Raw genomic sequence first — 19,268 nt, 5'->3', positions numbered from 1 at the left:
AGACATGGTTAAGGGGCTACTTATGTTGGTGGCACAACCAGTGCTGCATTCCCACTGTTGGCATTCAATTACCAGCCCTGGGCACATGTAGTGCACTTAACTAGGGACTTACAAATAAATTAAATATGCCAATTGGGAATGAACCAATGTTACCATGTTTAAGGGAGAGAGCATATGCACTTTAGCACTGGTTAGCAGTGGTAATGTGCGCAGAGTCCTAAAACCAGCAAAAAACAGTGTCAGAAAAGTGGAGGGAGGCAGGCAAAAAGTTGGAGATGACCACCCTAAGGCTGTCAGGTCTAACACTGACCATAATCAGTAACTATTGACATCTACATGGCTCTTCTAAGATATCTAAGTTATCAGCAATGAATTTGATACCCAGATCAAGTGAACCTTGAGCTTGAGAGGCTCCATCTGATTGTACATCATCCTTGCCAGAAGATTTTAAATGACTGTCAGATTCATGCTCTGTAAAACAATCTTCTTGACCAGACTCAGCTGATGATTCATTCAACAGCTGTGGAGGTGGTTCTGGTGTAAGTCTAACTGGAGACAACAAATGCAACAATGGGAGTGCAGAATTTGTAGGTGACTGAGGTAATGGTAGGCACTTGGGTACTAGAGGCAGAAGTTGTTATCGTTATTGTAGTCAGCACTGGTTTTGTCAACAACTACACAGATGTAGTCATTGACTTTTGTGTCTTCATTGACAATAGTGCCTTCATCAACGCTGGTATTTTCATTGACGATTGTGTAATTGTTGACACTGGTGTTCTTGTCAACAGAGTCTTGGATGACAGTATATTCATCGATTGTGAAACAGGCTTTCATGTTATGGTCTTCGATGTAGGGTATGCTGAAATGTACTCACTTGTCAACGATGAGGTCTTTGTCGATGGTGATATTGGCTTCAGGGATGATCTCTTACGTGGAGCCTTAGACAATGAGCGTTGACGTTGTTGTGGATGAATATAAAGGTAATAAAGTTTGTGGTACCATCTCAATTGGTGGAGCCACAACTTTAATGTTCTTTTCAGCCCTCCTTTTCATGGTGAGGCTTTTGAGGTGGATGGTGTCATTTGAGATAGGCCAAAAGTCTGCCCTATTAGGAAAGCAGCAGAGGCTCTTTTTGAAAGTGTTCCACAAGGCTCTGCCGTCTCCTAAGAAGCTGAATATTTTGATGTAGATATCTCCAACTTGCACTTCTTTGTCTTTAGAGAACGTTTTCCTGATGATATCAAAGGAGATTCAGCAATTACAAAATGTGGTAGTCTACCCTCTCTATCTTTTAGAGTTTTGCTACTAAAGTTGGCATAAATCCAACAGAGCTTAGGTTTATGGCCTGATTTATAGAGGCAGAGATACACTTTCACATGGAATCTTAAGTGTAAACCTTCCTGGTATCTCAGTTCTCAAAAGGTTTGAGGCACGTCCTTGGTTGGCAGAATTCAGTCACGGTTGAAATAGAAGAAAAAAACAAAATGTACCTCAGATCATGAAAAGCTTAGGCTGATAAACCATATGCTTACCAGAAGTGAAGATTTCAAGTTGAAGTTTCTGAGCAGAACTTGAGGGATTCCCTGTTGCCTCTTACAGAGCGGTAGAGAATATGACTGTTGGAGCCTGCTGGTCTTCAGCTCACATAATGAGGTAGATAAGCTAAGTTTGCTGTATGAAGGTTTGTCCTTCGTTTTTAATGTAAGTTGCTGTATTGAAAAGCTGCTATGTTAAGCATTCACTACCGTGGGTTCCCAGGCTGATGTATGGAGATAAGAAATGGTTTCTTACCTGTAACTCCAGTTCTCTCGTAGGGGTATTTCCATGATAGTCATAAGCACTGAATAGTTCCGCGCGCCTGCGGGGACCCCGGAGCACTGTTGTGTAGTATATTCTTAAGTGCAATCATCAGCTCCTTGACAAAAAGGTCTGTGAAAAACACTTAAGAATAACAATGTGCAGCCTATGTGAACAGCTACACAGGCCAAATTGTTAGAAGAAAAAAACAGTTGTAGTGTAAATTTCACGTTTAAACCTCTATTTATTCTATAAATACATAAATAAATACATTCTCATATTTTATTTACACCTCTCATGAGAATAAAACAATGTAGGGCAGTGTAGCCCATAGGCTGCCATTATACAGAATGAAAATAGAACTGTGCCTTTAAGAAAGTAAAGTCTTCCTGTTTCCCATCATGCACAGCAAAAGGCAGTTGCCTCAGTTCTTTTTTGGAGGCTATTAACCTGACATGAAGAAAAAACAAAACATTTGTTGGAGTACCAACCTCCATAATATTCATGTTCTATGTCAACTCCACCGGGGAGGAGGGAGGGTTGCTTATGACTATCATGGAAATACCCCTACGAGAGAACTGGAGTTACAGGTAAGAAACCATTTCTTCTCTCGTAGGGGATTTCCATGTATAGTCATAAGCACTGAATAGAGTAGCAAGCCCATCCCCATAACCGCGGTGGAGTAGACATAAGAATACTGAGAAAAACATGAATCATGCAAACAAATTCTTGAGCAAAGCCTGCCCAACCTGAGCATCTGCCCTAGCGTCTGTATCAAGGCAGTAATGCTTAGTAAAGGTATGGACCGACCTCCAAGTGGCAGCCTTGCATATTTCTGCCAAAGGGACATTTCTCATCAAGGCTACAGTAGCTGCTTTCCCTCTGGTAGAGTGGGCTTTTGGCCTACCACCAAGGGATTTGTTTGCTAACTGATAACATAACATTATACATGAAACAATCCACCTGGATAAAGATTGTTTAGATGTACCCAAACCTGTTCTGATTGGGCCATAGTTAATAAAAAGCTGTTGTGATTTTCGTAAGCTTTTTGTCCTGTCCAAGTAAAATTTCAAGACTCTCTTTACATCCAGAGAATGCAGAGTTCTCTCAGCAGGAGTAGCTGGATTCTGAAAGAAAGTCGGTAATGAAATTGTTTGGTTCACATGGAAGTCGGAGACTACCTTAGGTAAAAATTTTGGATGAGTTCTCATTACCACTTTTGCAGAATGAAAAACCGTGTAGGGTTCCTGAGCGCAAAGGGCCTGGATTTCGCTGACCCTACGCGCTGAAGTGATTGCCACCAGAAAAGCAGCTTTCCATGTGAGATGTTGCAGCGATGCCTTATGTATTGGCTCGAATGGCGGCAGCATCAGACGTGATAAGACAACGTTCAGTTCCCATGGAGGAGAAGGCTTTCTAATGGGGGGAAAAACCTTCTTTAAACCTTCTAGGAAATCCTTAATAATCGGAATCCGAAAAAAGGAAGTTTGTGAAGGACTCTTTCTGTATGCTGTGACAGCCGCCAAGTGAACTTTTATTGACGACAGTTGTAAGCCCGATTTTGCCAAACTTAACAAGTATGGCAGGATAGATTGTTCTCCACAGGAAACCGGGTCAATGTTGTTGTGTAAACACCAAATGCAGAATCTCTTCCACTTGCTTGCATAGGCTGATCGTGTGGAAGGGCGCTTTGCTTCCTTCAGAATTTCCATACAATCCTGAGGTAGGTTCAAGTGTCCATATTGCACTAGCTCAGGAGCCATGCTGCCAAACTCAACGATGAGGGGTTGGGATGAGATATCTGCCCTCTGAACTTCGTGAGAAGGTCCGGACGATATGGTAGCCTGATGTGTGGTTTGAGTGACCGGTGAAGAAGGTCTGGGAACCACCACTGGCGTGGCCACTCCGGAGCAATTAGGATCATTTTGGTCTGAACATTGGACAGCTTCTGGAGGACCGCCGGAATCAGGGGAAGCGGTGGAAAGGCGTAAAGAAATGCTCCTGACCAGCTTATCCACAGGGCATTCCCTAGTGTCCCTGGATGGTAATATCTGGAGGCGAAGTTTTGGCATTTTTTGTTTTCTGGGGTTGCGAATAGGTCTGTAGAGGGGGTACCCCAGAGTGCGAAAATGGAATGAACGACGTCGTCGTGTAGTACCCATTCGTGGTTCTCGTCCATTACCCGACTGAGGGCATCCGCTTGAACATTCTGGATGCCGGGCAGGTGAGTTGCCACTAGTGACAGGTTCCTGGCTAGAAGCCAATGCCAGATTGTCTGAGCCTCTCTGGATAAAATTCTGGACCTGGTGCCTCCTTGTTTGTTCACGTAGTACATAGTGGCCACGTTGTCTGTCTGGAGAAGGAGAGTTTCCGTTCTCAGAGAGGGAAGGAAGGCTTTGAGCGCAAGGTGGACTGCGCGAAGTTCCAGCAGGTTGATGTGATAGAGACTCTCTCTCTGTGACCACTCGCCTTGGACTCGAAGATGTTCCATGTGCGCCCCCCATCCGATCAGTGACGCATCTGTTACGATGGTTTGAGATGGGGGCCGTTGTTGGAACGGAATCCCCACCAAGAGATTGCTGGGTAAACACCACCACTTGAGGGATTGTAGGGTGTGAGGAGAAAGAAGGACTTTGTTCTCCCAATCGTCCCTCAGTTGACACCACTGATCCTCCAGGTTTTCCTGCAATGGTCTCATATGGAGGCGAGCATTGGGAACCAGATGGATACAAGACGCCATCGAGCCCAGTAGAGAAGCTATTATTCTTGCAGTGGCTTGAGGTCTTTCCTGCAGTTGTTTGCACTTCTGGAGAATCGATAACCGTCGTTCCTCCGAAGGAAACACCTTTCCTAGCCTGGTATCTACAATGGCCCCTAAGTAATGCAACCTCTGAACAGGTGTTGCTGTAGATTTCAGGAGATTGACTTGAAGACCAAGTTTTTGCAGCAGTTGTAGAGTCCATTCGAAATGTTGCTGTGTCTCGAGACAACTGGAGGCCTTTATGAGCCAATCGTCTAGATAGGGGTAGACGAATATTCGCTGTTTCCTCAAATGGGCGGCTACTACCGCCATGCATTTGGAAAAAGTTCTTGGCGCTGATTTTAGGCCGAAAGGTAGAACTGCAAATTGGTAATGGCGTTTTCCGACAGTGAACCTTAGGAATTTTCGATGTTTCTTGGTTACTGGGATGTGAAAGTAAGCGTCGCAAAGATCTATCGCACATAGCCAGTCGCCCTGACGTAGATGTGGATAAATTTGGTGTAAGGCTAACATCCTGAATTTTTCTTTGCGAATCCATTTGTTTGCTGTCCTCAGATCTAAGATGGGACGAAACTCTTGTTTGTCTTTTTTCGGTACAAGGAAATATCTCGAATAAATCCCCTTCCCTTGCTGGCTGATGGGAACGGGTTCTATGGCTCTTTTTTGCAATAGGATATTGACCTCTAACTGTAGAGCTTCGAGATGGCGGTTGGCTGTTTTGGGTGGAACAGATGGTGGAGGACTGGTGAATCTGAGAGCGTAACCATGTCTCACAATATTCAATACCCAGGCGTCTGTTGTGATGCGTAGCCACTCGTCCAGATGATTTGAGATACTTCCCCCTACCGGAGTGGATAACGGAGGAGGGGGAAGCAAAGATTCAGGGCTTAGACGTGGGAGCCTGTCGAGTTGCCTGAGTTTGAGGTGTTGAACGACCCCTTGTCGACCTTCGCTGAGTAGAGAAACCCCTTTGATACTGCTGTTGTTGCTGCTGCTGGGGGCGCGAAGACATCCAGTGTGGCGACTGATACCGGTGGGTGAAAAGTCGTCGTTGATATGGCCGGAAAACCTTTCTTTGTTCTTTCGGTCTTTCCATCCCTACCGCTTTCAAGGTATCTAGTTCAGCTTTCATTCTAGCCATCTCGTCATCGGCATGAGAACCGAACAAGGTGGAGCCCGAGAAAGGCAGGTTTTGTATTCTCTGCTGCGCTTCAGGTTTGAGTGATGTAAGTCTCAACCATGCATGCCTTCTGAGCGCTATCCCGTGTGCATAATTGTGTGCGGATAGCACCGAAGAGTCAGCTGCAGCACTTATAATTTGGTTAGACACCATGGCTCCCTCACCCACGACCTCCAGGAAATCTTCCCTTTTATCCTTAGGAAGATGTTCCGCAAACTGTATTAAAGAGTCCCAGAGGGCACGATCGTACCGCCCTAATAACGCAGTAGCGCTGGCTGCCTTCATCGTGACGGCTGCAGTAGAGCATACTTTTCGTCCTGCAGCATCTATCTTTCTGCTCTCTTTATCTGGAGGTGAAGAAGAAGATGGTGAGGTTGAATGCAGTTTCTTTGCCGCTACTATGACCACCGAATCAGGAACTGGGTCCGACCTCAAGAATAGAGGATCTTGTTCTGGTGGACGATATTTTTTAATAAGTCTGGAAGGAGCAGACTTTGTTGCGGCCGGTGCAAGGAAAATATCCATTGCTGGTTCAAGGAGACCTGGAACCAGTGGAAGCAAAGGTCTGGAAGATGTCCTGTGATGCAAGGTCTCGAAGATCACTGACGTCGATGGGGCAGGTACCGCCAGCGGGATGTTCAGCTTGGTTGCCCCTCGTACTAAGACCTCCTGGAACGTATTCACATCATCTATGGGGGACACTCTCGGGGACGGTGAGTCCGATAGGGTTGGAGAGTAGTCCCGTGTAGACGAAGAAGAACGCCTGTGATGTGAATGCTGAGATCTCTGTGGGTCATGACGGTGCCGAGAGGAAGAAGAGCGTCTAGAGGAATGTCCCGAACGTCTTACAGACCGCGTTGGAGTCCTCAAAACAGACTCTGCAGGCGGAGCCGGAAGAGGCGCCGTAGGTGTTACCGGCGTCAGTGGCAATGGTGATTGTCGAGGAGAGAGTTGTGGAGACGCTGGAAGGAGGATGATTGAAGCCGAGGATTCTGAGGTTGTATAAACCCTCCTAGGTCTTTTTGATTGTCTCGACGTCGACACACTCCTCGACGTCGAAGTACGGTGACGGCGAGTGTCCTTCGCCGTCGATTCTTCTCGCCGTTGAGAATCTCTCGACGACGACCCTCGACGTCGCCGTGATGACGGTGAACGTCTACGACGTCGAGCACCCCTCGACGTTGATCGATCTCGCCGTTTCGACGGCGAACCGGATTCAGATCTCCTCGACGTGGAACGTCCTCGCCGTGTCGACGGTGACCCAGATCTCGACGGCGAAAGTCCACGCCGTCTCGACGGCGAAATCGTCGTCGAAGGCGAGCGATGTCTCTTTCTCGCCGGCGAACCACTCCTCGACGGCGAGCATGTTGGCGCCGTTCCTTGCCTCGACGTCGACGCCCTCGACGTCGTCGGAGACCTGTGCCGTTTTTGAGCCGGTCTGGTCGGAGTTATAGAGGAACCAGTGTGAGCCCTGGTAGAAGACTGACCTTCTCCTCGCTCTGTGGTAGAATGACCACTTTTCCTCCTGTCCTCTTTCGCCTGGAGTCGGATCTTCTCCCTGTCACGAAGGGTCCTTCTGGAGAAGGTTTTGCAGATGTCACACGACTCCGGTTTGTGGCTGGATGGAAGGCAAATTATGCAGACCCGATGTGGATCTGTTTTGGCCTTTTTTCTGCCACAAGAAGGACATTTGTCAAACAGTGAAGGCATTTCTGAAGTAGAAAAACCTCAAAATTCTGTCAGAATCTAACAGAAAAAAGCAGAAAATTATCACTCAATGTTAAAAACGTCGAGTGAAAATGAAATTCAAAAGATTTTAAATGAATTTCTGTCACAAAAGGATTTTGTGAGGTAGAGCTCAATGCTTCAGGGTCCTGTCAGAAAGGAGCCGGAAAAAAGAACTGAGGCAACTGCCTTTTGCTGTGCATGATGGGAAACAGGAAGACTTTACTTTCTTAAAGGCACAGTTCTATTTTCATTCTGTATAATGGCAGCCTATGGGCTACACTGCCCTACATTGTTTTATTCTCATGAGAGGTGTAAATAAAATATGAGAATGTATTTATTTATGTATTTATAGAATAAATAGAGGTTTAAACGTGAAATTTACACTACAACTGTTTTTTTCTTCTAACAATTTGGCCTGTGTAGCTGTTCACATAGGCTGCACATTGTTATTCTTAAGTGTTTTTCACAGACCTTTTTGTCAAGGAGCTGATGATTGCACTTAAGAATATACTACACAACAGTGCTCCGGGGTCCCCGCAGGCGCGCGGAACTATTCAGTGCTTATGACTATACATGGAAATCCCCTACGAGAGAATTCAAGCATGTGAATCTTTGAAAGATCCAATGCTGCAGAACAATTGGTTCACAAACAAGATAACTGTAATAAAGGTCTGAGCCATCCTTTCATGGCACAGAAAAATGTGATCAGGTGTGAGTTACACAAGTACAGTGTTATTGAGTTAACATATCTGCTTGATGTGTACATACTGTACTTGTGTAACTCACACCTGATCACATTTTTCTGTGCCATGAAAGGATGGCTCAGACCTTTATTACAGTTATCTTGTTTGTGAACCAATTGTTCTGCAGCATTGGATCTTTCAAAGATTCACATACTTCAAGAGTTTTTGCAGTCACTGCCAAAACCAAATGAGCCAACTCCTACCCTTAATCTTACCCTACTCGTAGTTAACTAAAGGGAGGCTTCTGAAACTGTATGCAGTTGTATTCTTCTTTCTGCCAGATGAGATATTTACAGAATAATTTATTTCTCTAAAGTCCAGTACCGAAGCTTAAGTGCCTCTTCACTTAATTGTCTGGGCACCACACTCCTCTGCTTTTTCAAATAAAACATTGTGGTCATCTTGCTTGCCCTGTAGGTGAGGAAGATAGCTCTTTAGTACCAATCTGACTGCTCATAGCTCCAGATGATTAATATAGCAACTTTGTGCGACGATATTTGTTAGTTGGACCCTCACGTCTGAAGAGATGTCTGTATGCCCACAACAGGCAAAGTGGTTCTCATTTGAAGAAATTAATCTGGAGTAAGCAGAATTTCAAAGACTGAATCAGAGTTGGTGCAAAGTTGCTCTCCAAGAGATCATTAAATCGGTCTGTCTCGTGTTTCAAGGCTGCTGCTGGGACTATTGTTGCTTCTATAACAGGGGCAACTGTTGACTGTAGCTCCTAAATGTCTACTATTAGCATGAAGCCAATTTGAAGATGAGGCAAAACCTAAAACTGTGGCTAAAGTTTAACTTATCTAAAGAAATTTCAGTATTTTCCACCAAAGAGCAATGACCATCAAATTCCAACACCTAAGCATGGCCGTCCCTAGAGATCCCTGTAGTATGCATTCAGGTATGGTGATGCAGCACTAAACCTGAATCCTTAGATAACCCAACCATGCACAATTCTAACACTGCCTGAGTTATTTGTTTTGAGATTGTCATACCATCCTCCACTAACTCTGAGAAGGACATGCATGGATTTTTATAGCAAACTGATGACAGCGAGCACTGTTGCACCAGAAGACAAGGAGCATTTGAGGATTTTCTGACTAAATTCACTGAAGCATAAACTTTTTTGCCCAGCACACCCAGCTACCTCAAATTTCTGTCTATAAGCCAACAGGAAATACTACTTTCTTTTATATTGCATGATGAGGCCTACATAATAAGGTTTTCTTAATGTTGCATGCAGAGACAGATACCAACGGTCATTTACTTTCTAGAAGCAGAGTTCTACAATCTTCACCTTGGCTACCTTAATCTGGTCAGTTAAGGCCTCATCAAAAGGCGGCGGTTCATCCAAAACCCACTTGCTAGACAGAAGTTCCATAAAGAGTAGTCCTAAACTGAAAAGAATGAGTTGGGACTGCCAGTGTCTCCAAAGGTTTCCAATAAAATGCCTAATTGTGTGCTTGTTTGGCTGAAAAGTGAGCTTCCACTGAAGGGAATTCCACCTTTGGAGAGGTGTCTGCGGGCACTAAAAGTTTTCAGCTCGGCTAACAAAGCGGTATCCGAATTCACGGGTGAAAGTAGATTGCCCTCTTCGCCATCAACATCCTCATCTTAGTGAAAGTGAATGTGACCAGGCATTTGGACAGCATCAAAGTCAGATCCAAGGGTATTGTGTTCTCTCCATTATCACAAGTTTTAACTTAGTATGCATTTCTTGGAATTCCGTATCCATTCGGAAGTGCTTAATTTACATCACATTTCATCTATAATTCTTTCAGACCGAGGGACGCATAACAAAAACTGCCTTAAGTGCTCGATGGAAGGCTTCAATCTAATCTGGAGAGTGAGATTGGGTGTGGCTCCATGTTTTGGATCATGATTTACTCTTTAGGGAGGCCCTAAAAATGTTGGCCTCCATTCCACTGACAGCTTTTGGTACATGTGGGTGCACAGTTGATAAAAAGGCAACACACAACTTCATTAGACACAATAAGAAATGCAAACTGGGCTTAATGACAGACATCTGTTACCAACAGGTAGAACAGAGCTTCACACACGTCTGGTTTTTGGTGGAGACCATCCACTGGAGAAAAAATAAACTAACAATAATGTAAACAAAAAATCGGAGGAATTTCCCGGGTGACTCTGGACCCTGCATCTGTGCGAGATGTGGAAAAAAGGAACTAATGTCACCAGCGCGTGTCACTGCTGAGGTGATGCAACTTCATGGCTGAAAACATGCGTAGCTGGTGAGGCCTCATTGCTGAAATAAAATATTCAGAATCAGTTTGGCACCTTGAAAAGAGTTTCTCTAAATAACTAAAGGAGCATGTGGGAGTGATATCCACTAGAAATTGTTGTTATTACAATGTAAAACTTACAGGATGTGGCGTAATGGCCTGAGCACTGACTTCAGAGCCGGGGTAACCAGGTTCGAGACTTGAGTGTCGGCTTAACATACTGTGATTCTGGACAAATCATTTAATCTCCCCGGGCCTACAATTCAGAGCCTCAAGAAGTATGTGTGCAAAGACGGAGCATCCATAAAGGGTGACTCGAGCATGCCAGACTAGTGTAAACAGGTGTCATTCTTAATTGCAGGTCTGTAGAAGGATGACATTAAAACCTGGGTTTTCAATGAAAGTCTTATTTTATCCACAGTGCAGAAGCTCTTATGGTCAGTAGCAGTTAGCCCCATTTGGAAAGAGTTGCTTTTGCATGGCTGGCTGGAGAGGATCCCTAAGGATCTATGTTGAACCCCTGCATTTTGTGGGTCAGGTTCAAACCCAAAGACTCAACATGACCTTTACCACTATTGTGGCTAATACAAAGTGTAGCAGCAAAATACACTGACCACCTCCCTCCAGATCATTATTGATCTGTTTCCAGTGTTGGTCTTTTATGGGATATCCTAATACATCCTGAGTATTGTAGTCTTGTTTTGCATCCACTGAACTAATTAAACTAATATCCGAAATCAGTGATTTGAAGGTGAAAAGTTCAGGGCTAAAGACAGTGTCTGTAATGAATTGGAGTGAGGAGGGTGTTCTAAGCACCAAGGATGTCATAGATCATGGGGAGTCGAACACAGGATATCAACATGAGATACATTTACATACAATGAATCTAAATATAAAATATTTATAGTCTGTGTTCCAATAAAATCTGCCATGTTCCATTCTTCCTGCAACTTCACAAGACACACTTAGTTTAGAGTTAGAGTTTTATGTTCAAAGCTTTAAAACCCAGGTGTTAAAGTTCTATACAAACCACTTGATTCTTTTGGTATTTATTACATTAAGGTACCCACTCATTTAGTCATCAACATGGGAGCTGAAAACAAGACAGTAAGTTAAGAAATATTGTAACTGATTGGATGCTTTATCACATTTCTGCCTCAATCCATGATAAATTCAAATCCAGAAAAAATCTGCCCAACTCATATATATCCAAGTTGTCCATTATCTTCTCAATAAAGTGGTCGCTACAGGTACCAAAGTACATTTTTCTTTATACACTTGGAAGAGCCATGTTACACACAGGCAGTTACAGAACTTTCTCTATATGGAAAAACACCATGTCAGCCTCCTCCAAGGGCTTTGTCCAGGTATTACCACAGCCAGTTTACATTACATTTAAAACAAACACACCCCTCAATCCAGTTGTGGCACATGTGTATTGGATACTATTTAATAAATGTAATTAATTTAATAAATTAAGAAATACACCTCAAACTAGGTACCTTACCGTGGCTGAAACTGAATCAACAGGGCTCAACAGCTCAGCAATAAGGTAGGCCTGGGGCTGGTCCAATCTGGTGAGCCGTGCCCCGGTCAGCACAAACTCTCGGCTGGCCAACTGCTCCAGCAGTGGGATGTATGAAGGGTGTTCACTGCCTTGCAGAAGGCCCTCAGGGAGCACCAAGCAAATGGTCTGGCAGAGGGCGCTATGGAGCGGTAGACCTGGAGCAATAGAGGGTTCAAAGAAAAGGGGGATCAAAGTGAGAACAGCCAACATATTTAATAAATTGTACTCACATTTTCAATACAAAAAACGTGATGATTCATCCCTACTTGCCTCACATTAACTTTGCAAAGTGTTCAGGTAGAGTTACTGCTAAAGCAACATATGGGAATGACAGTTTAGAAAGGTTTTCCCCTATGACTGCAGTGTGAATCTAGGAATCTCAATGCCACTGAACAGCGCCTCCAATGTGCAACATTTAATTGGAGAAATAGTATTTTTGACAGGGTGTTTCCTTGGTTCCATCTACGATAGAACGATGTATTTAAGGGAAACGCTTCGGTGATATCACTCATTACTGACTTTAATAAAAATTATGACAATTTTGAAATATGGGCAGATTTGAAAGACAACCCTAAGAGGTATGCCAGGACTCCCAATACTAATAATTCAGTATATCTGTAAACCACTACATGGGGTCACTACAACAAAACCACCACCGCTGAGAACACCTATATTCGAATGAAGAAAGTGCAAATGTAAGAGTAAGGGTTAGAGCAAATGCTATGGTAAGGTTTACAGAGACGGTTACAGTGTTTTAGGAGGTTTTATGGTTAGGTTTGAGTTTATGCTTAGCTTTAGATTTATGGATAGGGAAAGTAAGAGTGTTAGTTTTACGTAGTGCTTAACTTGTGCCTGTGGTGGGCAGTGCTAGGCACCAGCACTTGATTCTTAATACTGGCCATTGTTTATGACACATGGCGGTGCTGTCTCACTATTTTTGAATAAGTAAAAGCAGGGGGAGCTGGTCCCACCGAAAAAAAGCAGAGTATTCAGATGGAGCCCACAAGGAGAGGGGGATTCTTATGATCAGAAGTTAGAGCCCTCACACACCCAAATGGGTGTTAAGCTTTATCATCGGGCTGTTCCTCATTGGGCCGGTGGTGCAATGCTCAGTGGCCCCCACAGGGCGGGAGGGGGCTCTTTATCGGAGATGAAAACGAGTCACATGCTTGAATCTTCACTTTCGACGAAAAAGGAATCCCACAGTACCTTAGCATAGCAGTCCATATCATTACCACAGGCCTCAATGGCAATGAGCAATGTCTTTAATAACATATCTCTATCCTTATTAAAAAAAGGATCAAACTTGAACCATGAACAATCAGGCAACAGCAGCCTCTAAAACTCTACGAGGTTACACAGCACAAGTGTAATGAATACTTATGAACTATAAGGGGAGCCTCTCATGCGAGGAGGGTGGGTCCCATGTGAATCTATGAAAGATACCAATACTTGAGAACTGAAGTTACAGGTAAGTAACTTGTTTTCTTCTCCAGTATTGGATCTTTCAAAGATCAACATGCTTGAATCAGATTAGCAAGCAGTAACTGTAAGCAGAAGAAGCATCTGTTGTAGATATATTTGCAGAAGGTGGGTCATGTTATAAGAATATCTAAATATATTGATAAACCTAAATACACATATATTTAGATCTGTATATAAATATAAAAAGAGTAATGGAGGCTCACCTTATTGAAACAGATGGCGCAGCACTCCTTGATCAACAGCTGCATCGGTGTGCTGAGCCGACCCGAGGCAATAGTGCTGCATGAACGAATGCACACCTCTCCAAGTCGAAGCACTACATATCTTGTCCAAAGGCACACCAGCAAAAAGGGCTGTAGATGTGGACACTGCCCTGGTTGAGTGTGCTCTGACTTTGCTTGATAAGGGTCATCCAGCTTTACAGTGGCAAATCTGTATTGCGGCTGAAATCCATCTAGCAATGGTTGTTTTAGTCACTGAAGCTGCTTTGCGCATTTGACTATAGGATACTGTCTGAGATCTTTCGTATGATGCAAGTAAAACTTGAGGAATCTTTTAAGATCCAATGGGTGTAAAGATCTTTCCGCTGGTGAGTTCAGATTCGGGATAAAAAGTTTTAAATATGATAGGTTCATTAAGATGGAAACTGCAAGGTACCTTAAGGACGAATCTTGGGTTAGTTCTAAGAATGAAGGCATCATCCCTGAAAAGCAAGAAAGGTTCTTGGGTTGTAAAGGGCTCAATTTCACTAACTCTTCGGTTGCTTGTGAGGGCCAGGAGTAAAGAGACCTTCCAGGTGAGAAATTTGAGGTCCTCTGTGTGAATGAGTTCAAACGGAAGTTCATCAGTTGAGACAAAACTATGTTTAGATGACATTCAGGTGGAGGAGCCCTCACTGGGGTAAAAGCTCTGAAGAGGCCTTTAAGAAATTGCTTGACGATCCTGCAGGAGCACAAGGAGGAAGAGCCATGTGAACGCGTATATATATGGAGATCGCAGCCAGATATATTTTTATAGAAGAATGTACCAGACCTGATTGAGCCAGTGAAAGCAGGTAAGGCAGAAGCGGCTCAGGTGATATTTGTAGGGGATGCAAATTTGAGCTCTGGTACCACACGCAGAATCTTTTCCATTTTAACCTCTATTTTTTAAAGTAGAATCTGCTCTCGCCTTTGAGAGAATCTCTCAACATTCCTGTGAGATGCTCAGATCTTTAAATTCAGGAGCCATGCACATACGTGGAGAGACATTGGGTCCGGATGACATCCTTGGCCTTTGTTCATCGTTAACAAGTGAGGCACTGGTCTGAGATGGATGTGGGTGGTCTCGGATAGAAGGAGTAATTCCGTGAGCCAGTGCTGAATGGGCTACTTGGGAGCTATCAGTATGACTCAACACTTCTCTGCCTTGATCTTGCTGAGAACTTTCGGGATCACAGGAATCAGGGGGAAAAGCAGAAGCAAAGATCCCAGACCTTATTGATGGGTCCCTGGACTGGGATGCCAGCTTGCGAAGAACTGGCATTTGCTGTTCTGTTGTGTTGCAAACAGATCGGGTGCTTGCTTCCCCATAGAGAGAATATCTCTTCTAGTGTGGATAGGTCCAGATCCCGTTCATAGAAGGTTGACTTCATTCTGCTGAGGCTGTCTGCCAAGGTGTTGCTGAGCCTTCGCACATGTTCGGCACGGAGAGTGATGCCGTGTTTCATAGTCAATTCCATATCCTCTTTTCTTCTGGGGACAGAGGTAAAGATCTTGTAACTCCCTGTTTGTTTATATAGTAAATGCTCGTAGTGCTATCTGTATGTAATAGCTCTGAAGCATGTCTTATTCTCGTAGGAAAGCTCGTAGGCTGAGGAAAATTGCTCATAGCTCCAAGTGGTTGATGGGCAGAGTTTTCTGAGTTATAGACCACTTCCCCTGAACTTGCACCTCTTGCAAGTGTCCACCCCATCCGTCCAGGGATGCATCCATGGTAATAACATAGTCAGGAACTTGAGGCAGGAATGAGAGACCCTTGTTAGGATGGTGAGGAACAGACCATCGGCTTAGAGCCAATATCACTTGAGGAGTGGCTGTGATTAGATCCTCAAAAGATCAGTTTATCTGTAACCATTTCTTGTCACGCCCTTCCTGCAAAGACCTCATCTTTAAGCGAGTTTCCAGTAGATCTATGGAAGAGGACATCATTCCAGGACTGATTTGCACATTCGCACTGAAACATACTTTTTTGTCTGAAGTTTCAAAGCTAATCATTGTAGTTTTTGTTGTCTGTCCTGTGATAGATATGCTTTGTTCTCTATGGTGTCCACAATTGCTCCTAGGAACATTATTTGCGTTGATGGCACAGTTGAGGAATTGAGGTGGTTGACAGTTAGACCCAGGTTGCTGAAGAGCTTCAGGTAAGGCAAGGTGGCTTTCGTTGCCTGACTGGCTAAGGGTGCTTTGATCAGCCAGTCGTCGAGGTATGGGAATATTTGATGGCCTGAACTTCTCAGCCCGGCTGCCACAGGGGCTAGACATTTTGTGAAAGTATGTGGTGCTGACTTAAGACCAAAGGGAAGAACCTGGTAATGAGTGCTAGCCACTGTAAATCTGAGGAATTTTAAATGTTTGGGATGTATGGGGATGTGGAAATAAGCATCTTGCAGATCTAGTTGGTCATATGATCTCTGTGATTTAATAGTTTCAGGATATCTGAAAGAGTAATCATATGGAAAGATTCCTTTCTCAGGAAATTGTTCAGTTTCCATAGAACCAGAATAGGTTGCCATTTCCCTGACTTCTTTTGGATTAGAAAAAAATGAGAATAGAAACCCAATCCCTTTTGGGATGGAGGAACTCTTTCTGTTGCTCCCTTTTCTAGCATGATGCAGACTTTTTGTTGCAATAAGTGAAGATGAGGGTGCGTACCCCTTGGAGGAGCGGTAGACAGACTTTGGATGAACTCCAGGGTAGGTATGTGGGTAATGATGTCTAATACCCACTTGTCTGTTGTTAGTTTCCTCCAGTGATGGATATATTTGGAAATATTTTCACCCACTGTTGAAGCAGGACTGGTATTAGCCATCACTCGGTACAGGTCACTGTTTTCTGCTGGGCTCCTTCCCTTGAGAGACCTGTTTCCTGCAAGACCCTTGGTTATGGCACGCTGCTGCAGGCGGCTCTCTATGTGTTTGTTGCTGGTAATAACACCTGTATTGTTGATGATAGGGTTGTTGAAATCTCTGATAAGCACCCCGATATGTGGGGATGCCTCTCCCACAAGCTCCATGAAAGTTTTTTTTTTTCTAAATTGCAATGTACCCAACGACCTCACTGTCTCCGTTACATGTTTTCCAAAAAGAGCTTCCCCATCGAAGGCCATGTCTAATATCTTTGTTTGAACTTTTGGCCGAAAGGAGGTGGATTTTAACCATCCTTGCCTCCTTGGTGTCACTAGAGGAGTAAGGTGCTCTTGCGTTCCTGGTATTTGTGGAGGAGACGGAACTGTAACATGTTCAGGAGTGGGCAGCCAAGCTGGATCAGGAAGCCTGATAATCTTTAGCATGCCCTGTAGGTCCTGCAATAAGGATAGAGGCACTTGAACTAAGGCCTGAGGTGCATGATGTTCATGAAACTGGTAATGCTCATGTGACGGAGGCGGTCTATCATGAAACCTTGGCTCGTGATAACAGTCCTCATAAAACTGCTCATCCTCATCATCATCGTCTAGGTCTTGACATTTTACCCTTAATTCAGAAGGACTATGCTCTGTTCCCAATGGACCCTTGTTGTCAGAGTTATTTATATCCAGGAGACGACTTGGCGGGTATGGAGACACCTTGCTAGGAGAGGTGTGGTTGGGTTGAATATTTTTTTTTTTTATTTGAATGATTGTGGACGGTGTCGTCAACGATGCCATCGTTGAGGTCTTCAGGGCCATCAATGGGGGTAGTTTCTTCACCAACAAATCTATTGACAAGGTCATTGTTGGTGTCGTCGACGGCAGGGTCATCAACAGTATGGTCTATGATGGTGGTGTTGTTGCTGGTAGGATCGCCATTGACTTGGTCGTCATCGAGTGAACTGTCGTCGACCGTAACTTCAGCGGTGTGAGTGGTGTCTTCGTCCATGAGGCCATTGTCGACGGTATAGGTGGACCTCAACATCATAGTCAATGTTACAGTAGTACTCGTTCTCATCGTCTGTGGTGTAGTCGACACTGTGCTTGTCGACGAGAGTTTTAAAGTAGATTTCACCGTCAACGGTTCTGAAGAGGGTTTTGAAGAGCTGTTAGATAGATTTTTCGGATGGAGTAGAAGGATGGGATCTATGTTTAGATGACATTTTTTCCTTTTTGTCCTTGTCACCTGTGCCCTTGACAGTCTTTTGGGGAGACTTTTTTAAGGCCTTTTTTGCTGTCTCAGGACGTTACTTGTCAGAAGATATTTCCCTTTTCGATGCCCTTTTGCGAGAGGTTGTAGAGGAGTCAGAATCCACTTCAGAGCCGACAGTTATAGACCTTTAGACCTCTGCAGCCACAGTAAAAGTCTACCTTCACGATCTCTTAATGTCTTTGATGAAAAACTGCAACAAATTTTACAATCTTTCACCTTATGATGAGGGTGTACACAATATATACAATCCCTGTGAGGGTCATCAATATGTATCCTTTTCTTGCCACATGAATTACAGGGTCTAAAAAAAAACCTTTCAGGTTTTTCAGCCATATCCAAATTGGAATAATACCAGAAATACCAGAAAGTTGAGGAAAAAACTGAGCAGAGCTCAGGGAGACTCCCTTCACACGAAGTGCAGTAGAAAATCTGAGGGATTCGGCCTCTCTTGCGACTCTTCTAGAGGGTGCTGTCGTCTGACTGGTCAAGGTTCAAGTTTGGTCCTTTTTTATAAGTACATGGATATGTTATTAAAGACATTGCTCATTGCACTTTGGGCATATGGTAATGATATGGACTGCTATATTAAGGTACCGTGGGACTCCCTCTTCGACAATGAGGATGATTCAAGCATGTGAATCTATGAAAGATCCAATACTGGAAAACTTCTGATTTGCTGTAGTGATGAGTGTGTTAGAACCTAAGGAGGGTGTAGGGTGGAGTGCTAGGTAGAGTGCAAGTGGGTTAAAACTGTCTAAGGGTCAGTTTTAATAAAAGTGGTTCCCTTGGCAGCAATAAAAACAAAATAAATTACTGTCACTGGGTCTCAATGGGCCTAGATAGTCTTATGGTGAATGGTGACATGTTTCACGCCTATTGGTCAAATCGGATCTTTAGCATTTCTTCAGGACCAAGGAAAATTATCCCTGCCCTACATCGAGATGGGATATCCAGTGTATGTAAATTAGATTACCAAACAAACTAGTGTCTGCTTTACCTACTGTGGTGCGGAGGCAGGGTTCCTACCCTATTTGGAATATAAGTCTTGCCCTTGGGTCTTGGCAGAGTACTGCGCACAGCAGCAGCGAAAAGTGGCCCCATGCGGAGTTAAGGCCAAAACCTACCCCTCTCTGCCAACCTGACACTAGTTTGCTGTCGACCCTACAACATTCACCATAAGGCTGTCTAGGCCCATTAAGACCAGGTCACAGTACATTATTTTGTTTTTATTCCTGCCAAGGGGACCAGCTGATAAAAACTGAGCTACCTAGCACTCCACCCTACACCCACCTTGCCCTTTAACGTACGCATCACTGTGGCGAATCAGATCTCCAATAAAGAGCCCCCCCCCTTAGGGGCCAGTTGGCATTGCATCGTTGGCTCAACGAG

At 44.1% G+C, this 19,268-nt stretch overlaps 1 protein-coding gene across 1 annotated transcript in view; it reads right to left on the bottom strand.

Moving 5' to 3' along the window:
• Positions 1-19,268, bottom strand: part of DNAAF8 (dynein axonemal assembly factor 8) — an 882,921-nt gene that overhangs the window by 121,261 nt on the left and 742,392 nt on the right. The window contains exon 28 of the mRNA XM_069210337.1: positions 11,957-12,171. Within this exon, the coding sequence (XP_069066438.1) occupies positions 11,957-12,171 (215 nt within the window). The remainder of the gene's footprint in view (positions 1-11,956; positions 12,172-19,268) is intronic.

The sequence above is a fragment of the Pleurodeles waltl genome, chromosome 10 (genome assembly GCF_031143425.1).
Source record: "Pleurodeles waltl isolate 20211129_DDA chromosome 10, aPleWal1.hap1.20221129, whole genome shotgun sequence".
Lineage (NCBI taxonomy): Eukaryota > Metazoa > Chordata > Amphibia > Caudata > Salamandridae > Pleurodeles > Pleurodeles waltl.
This window is presented reverse-complemented; position numbering and strand designations above follow the sequence as displayed.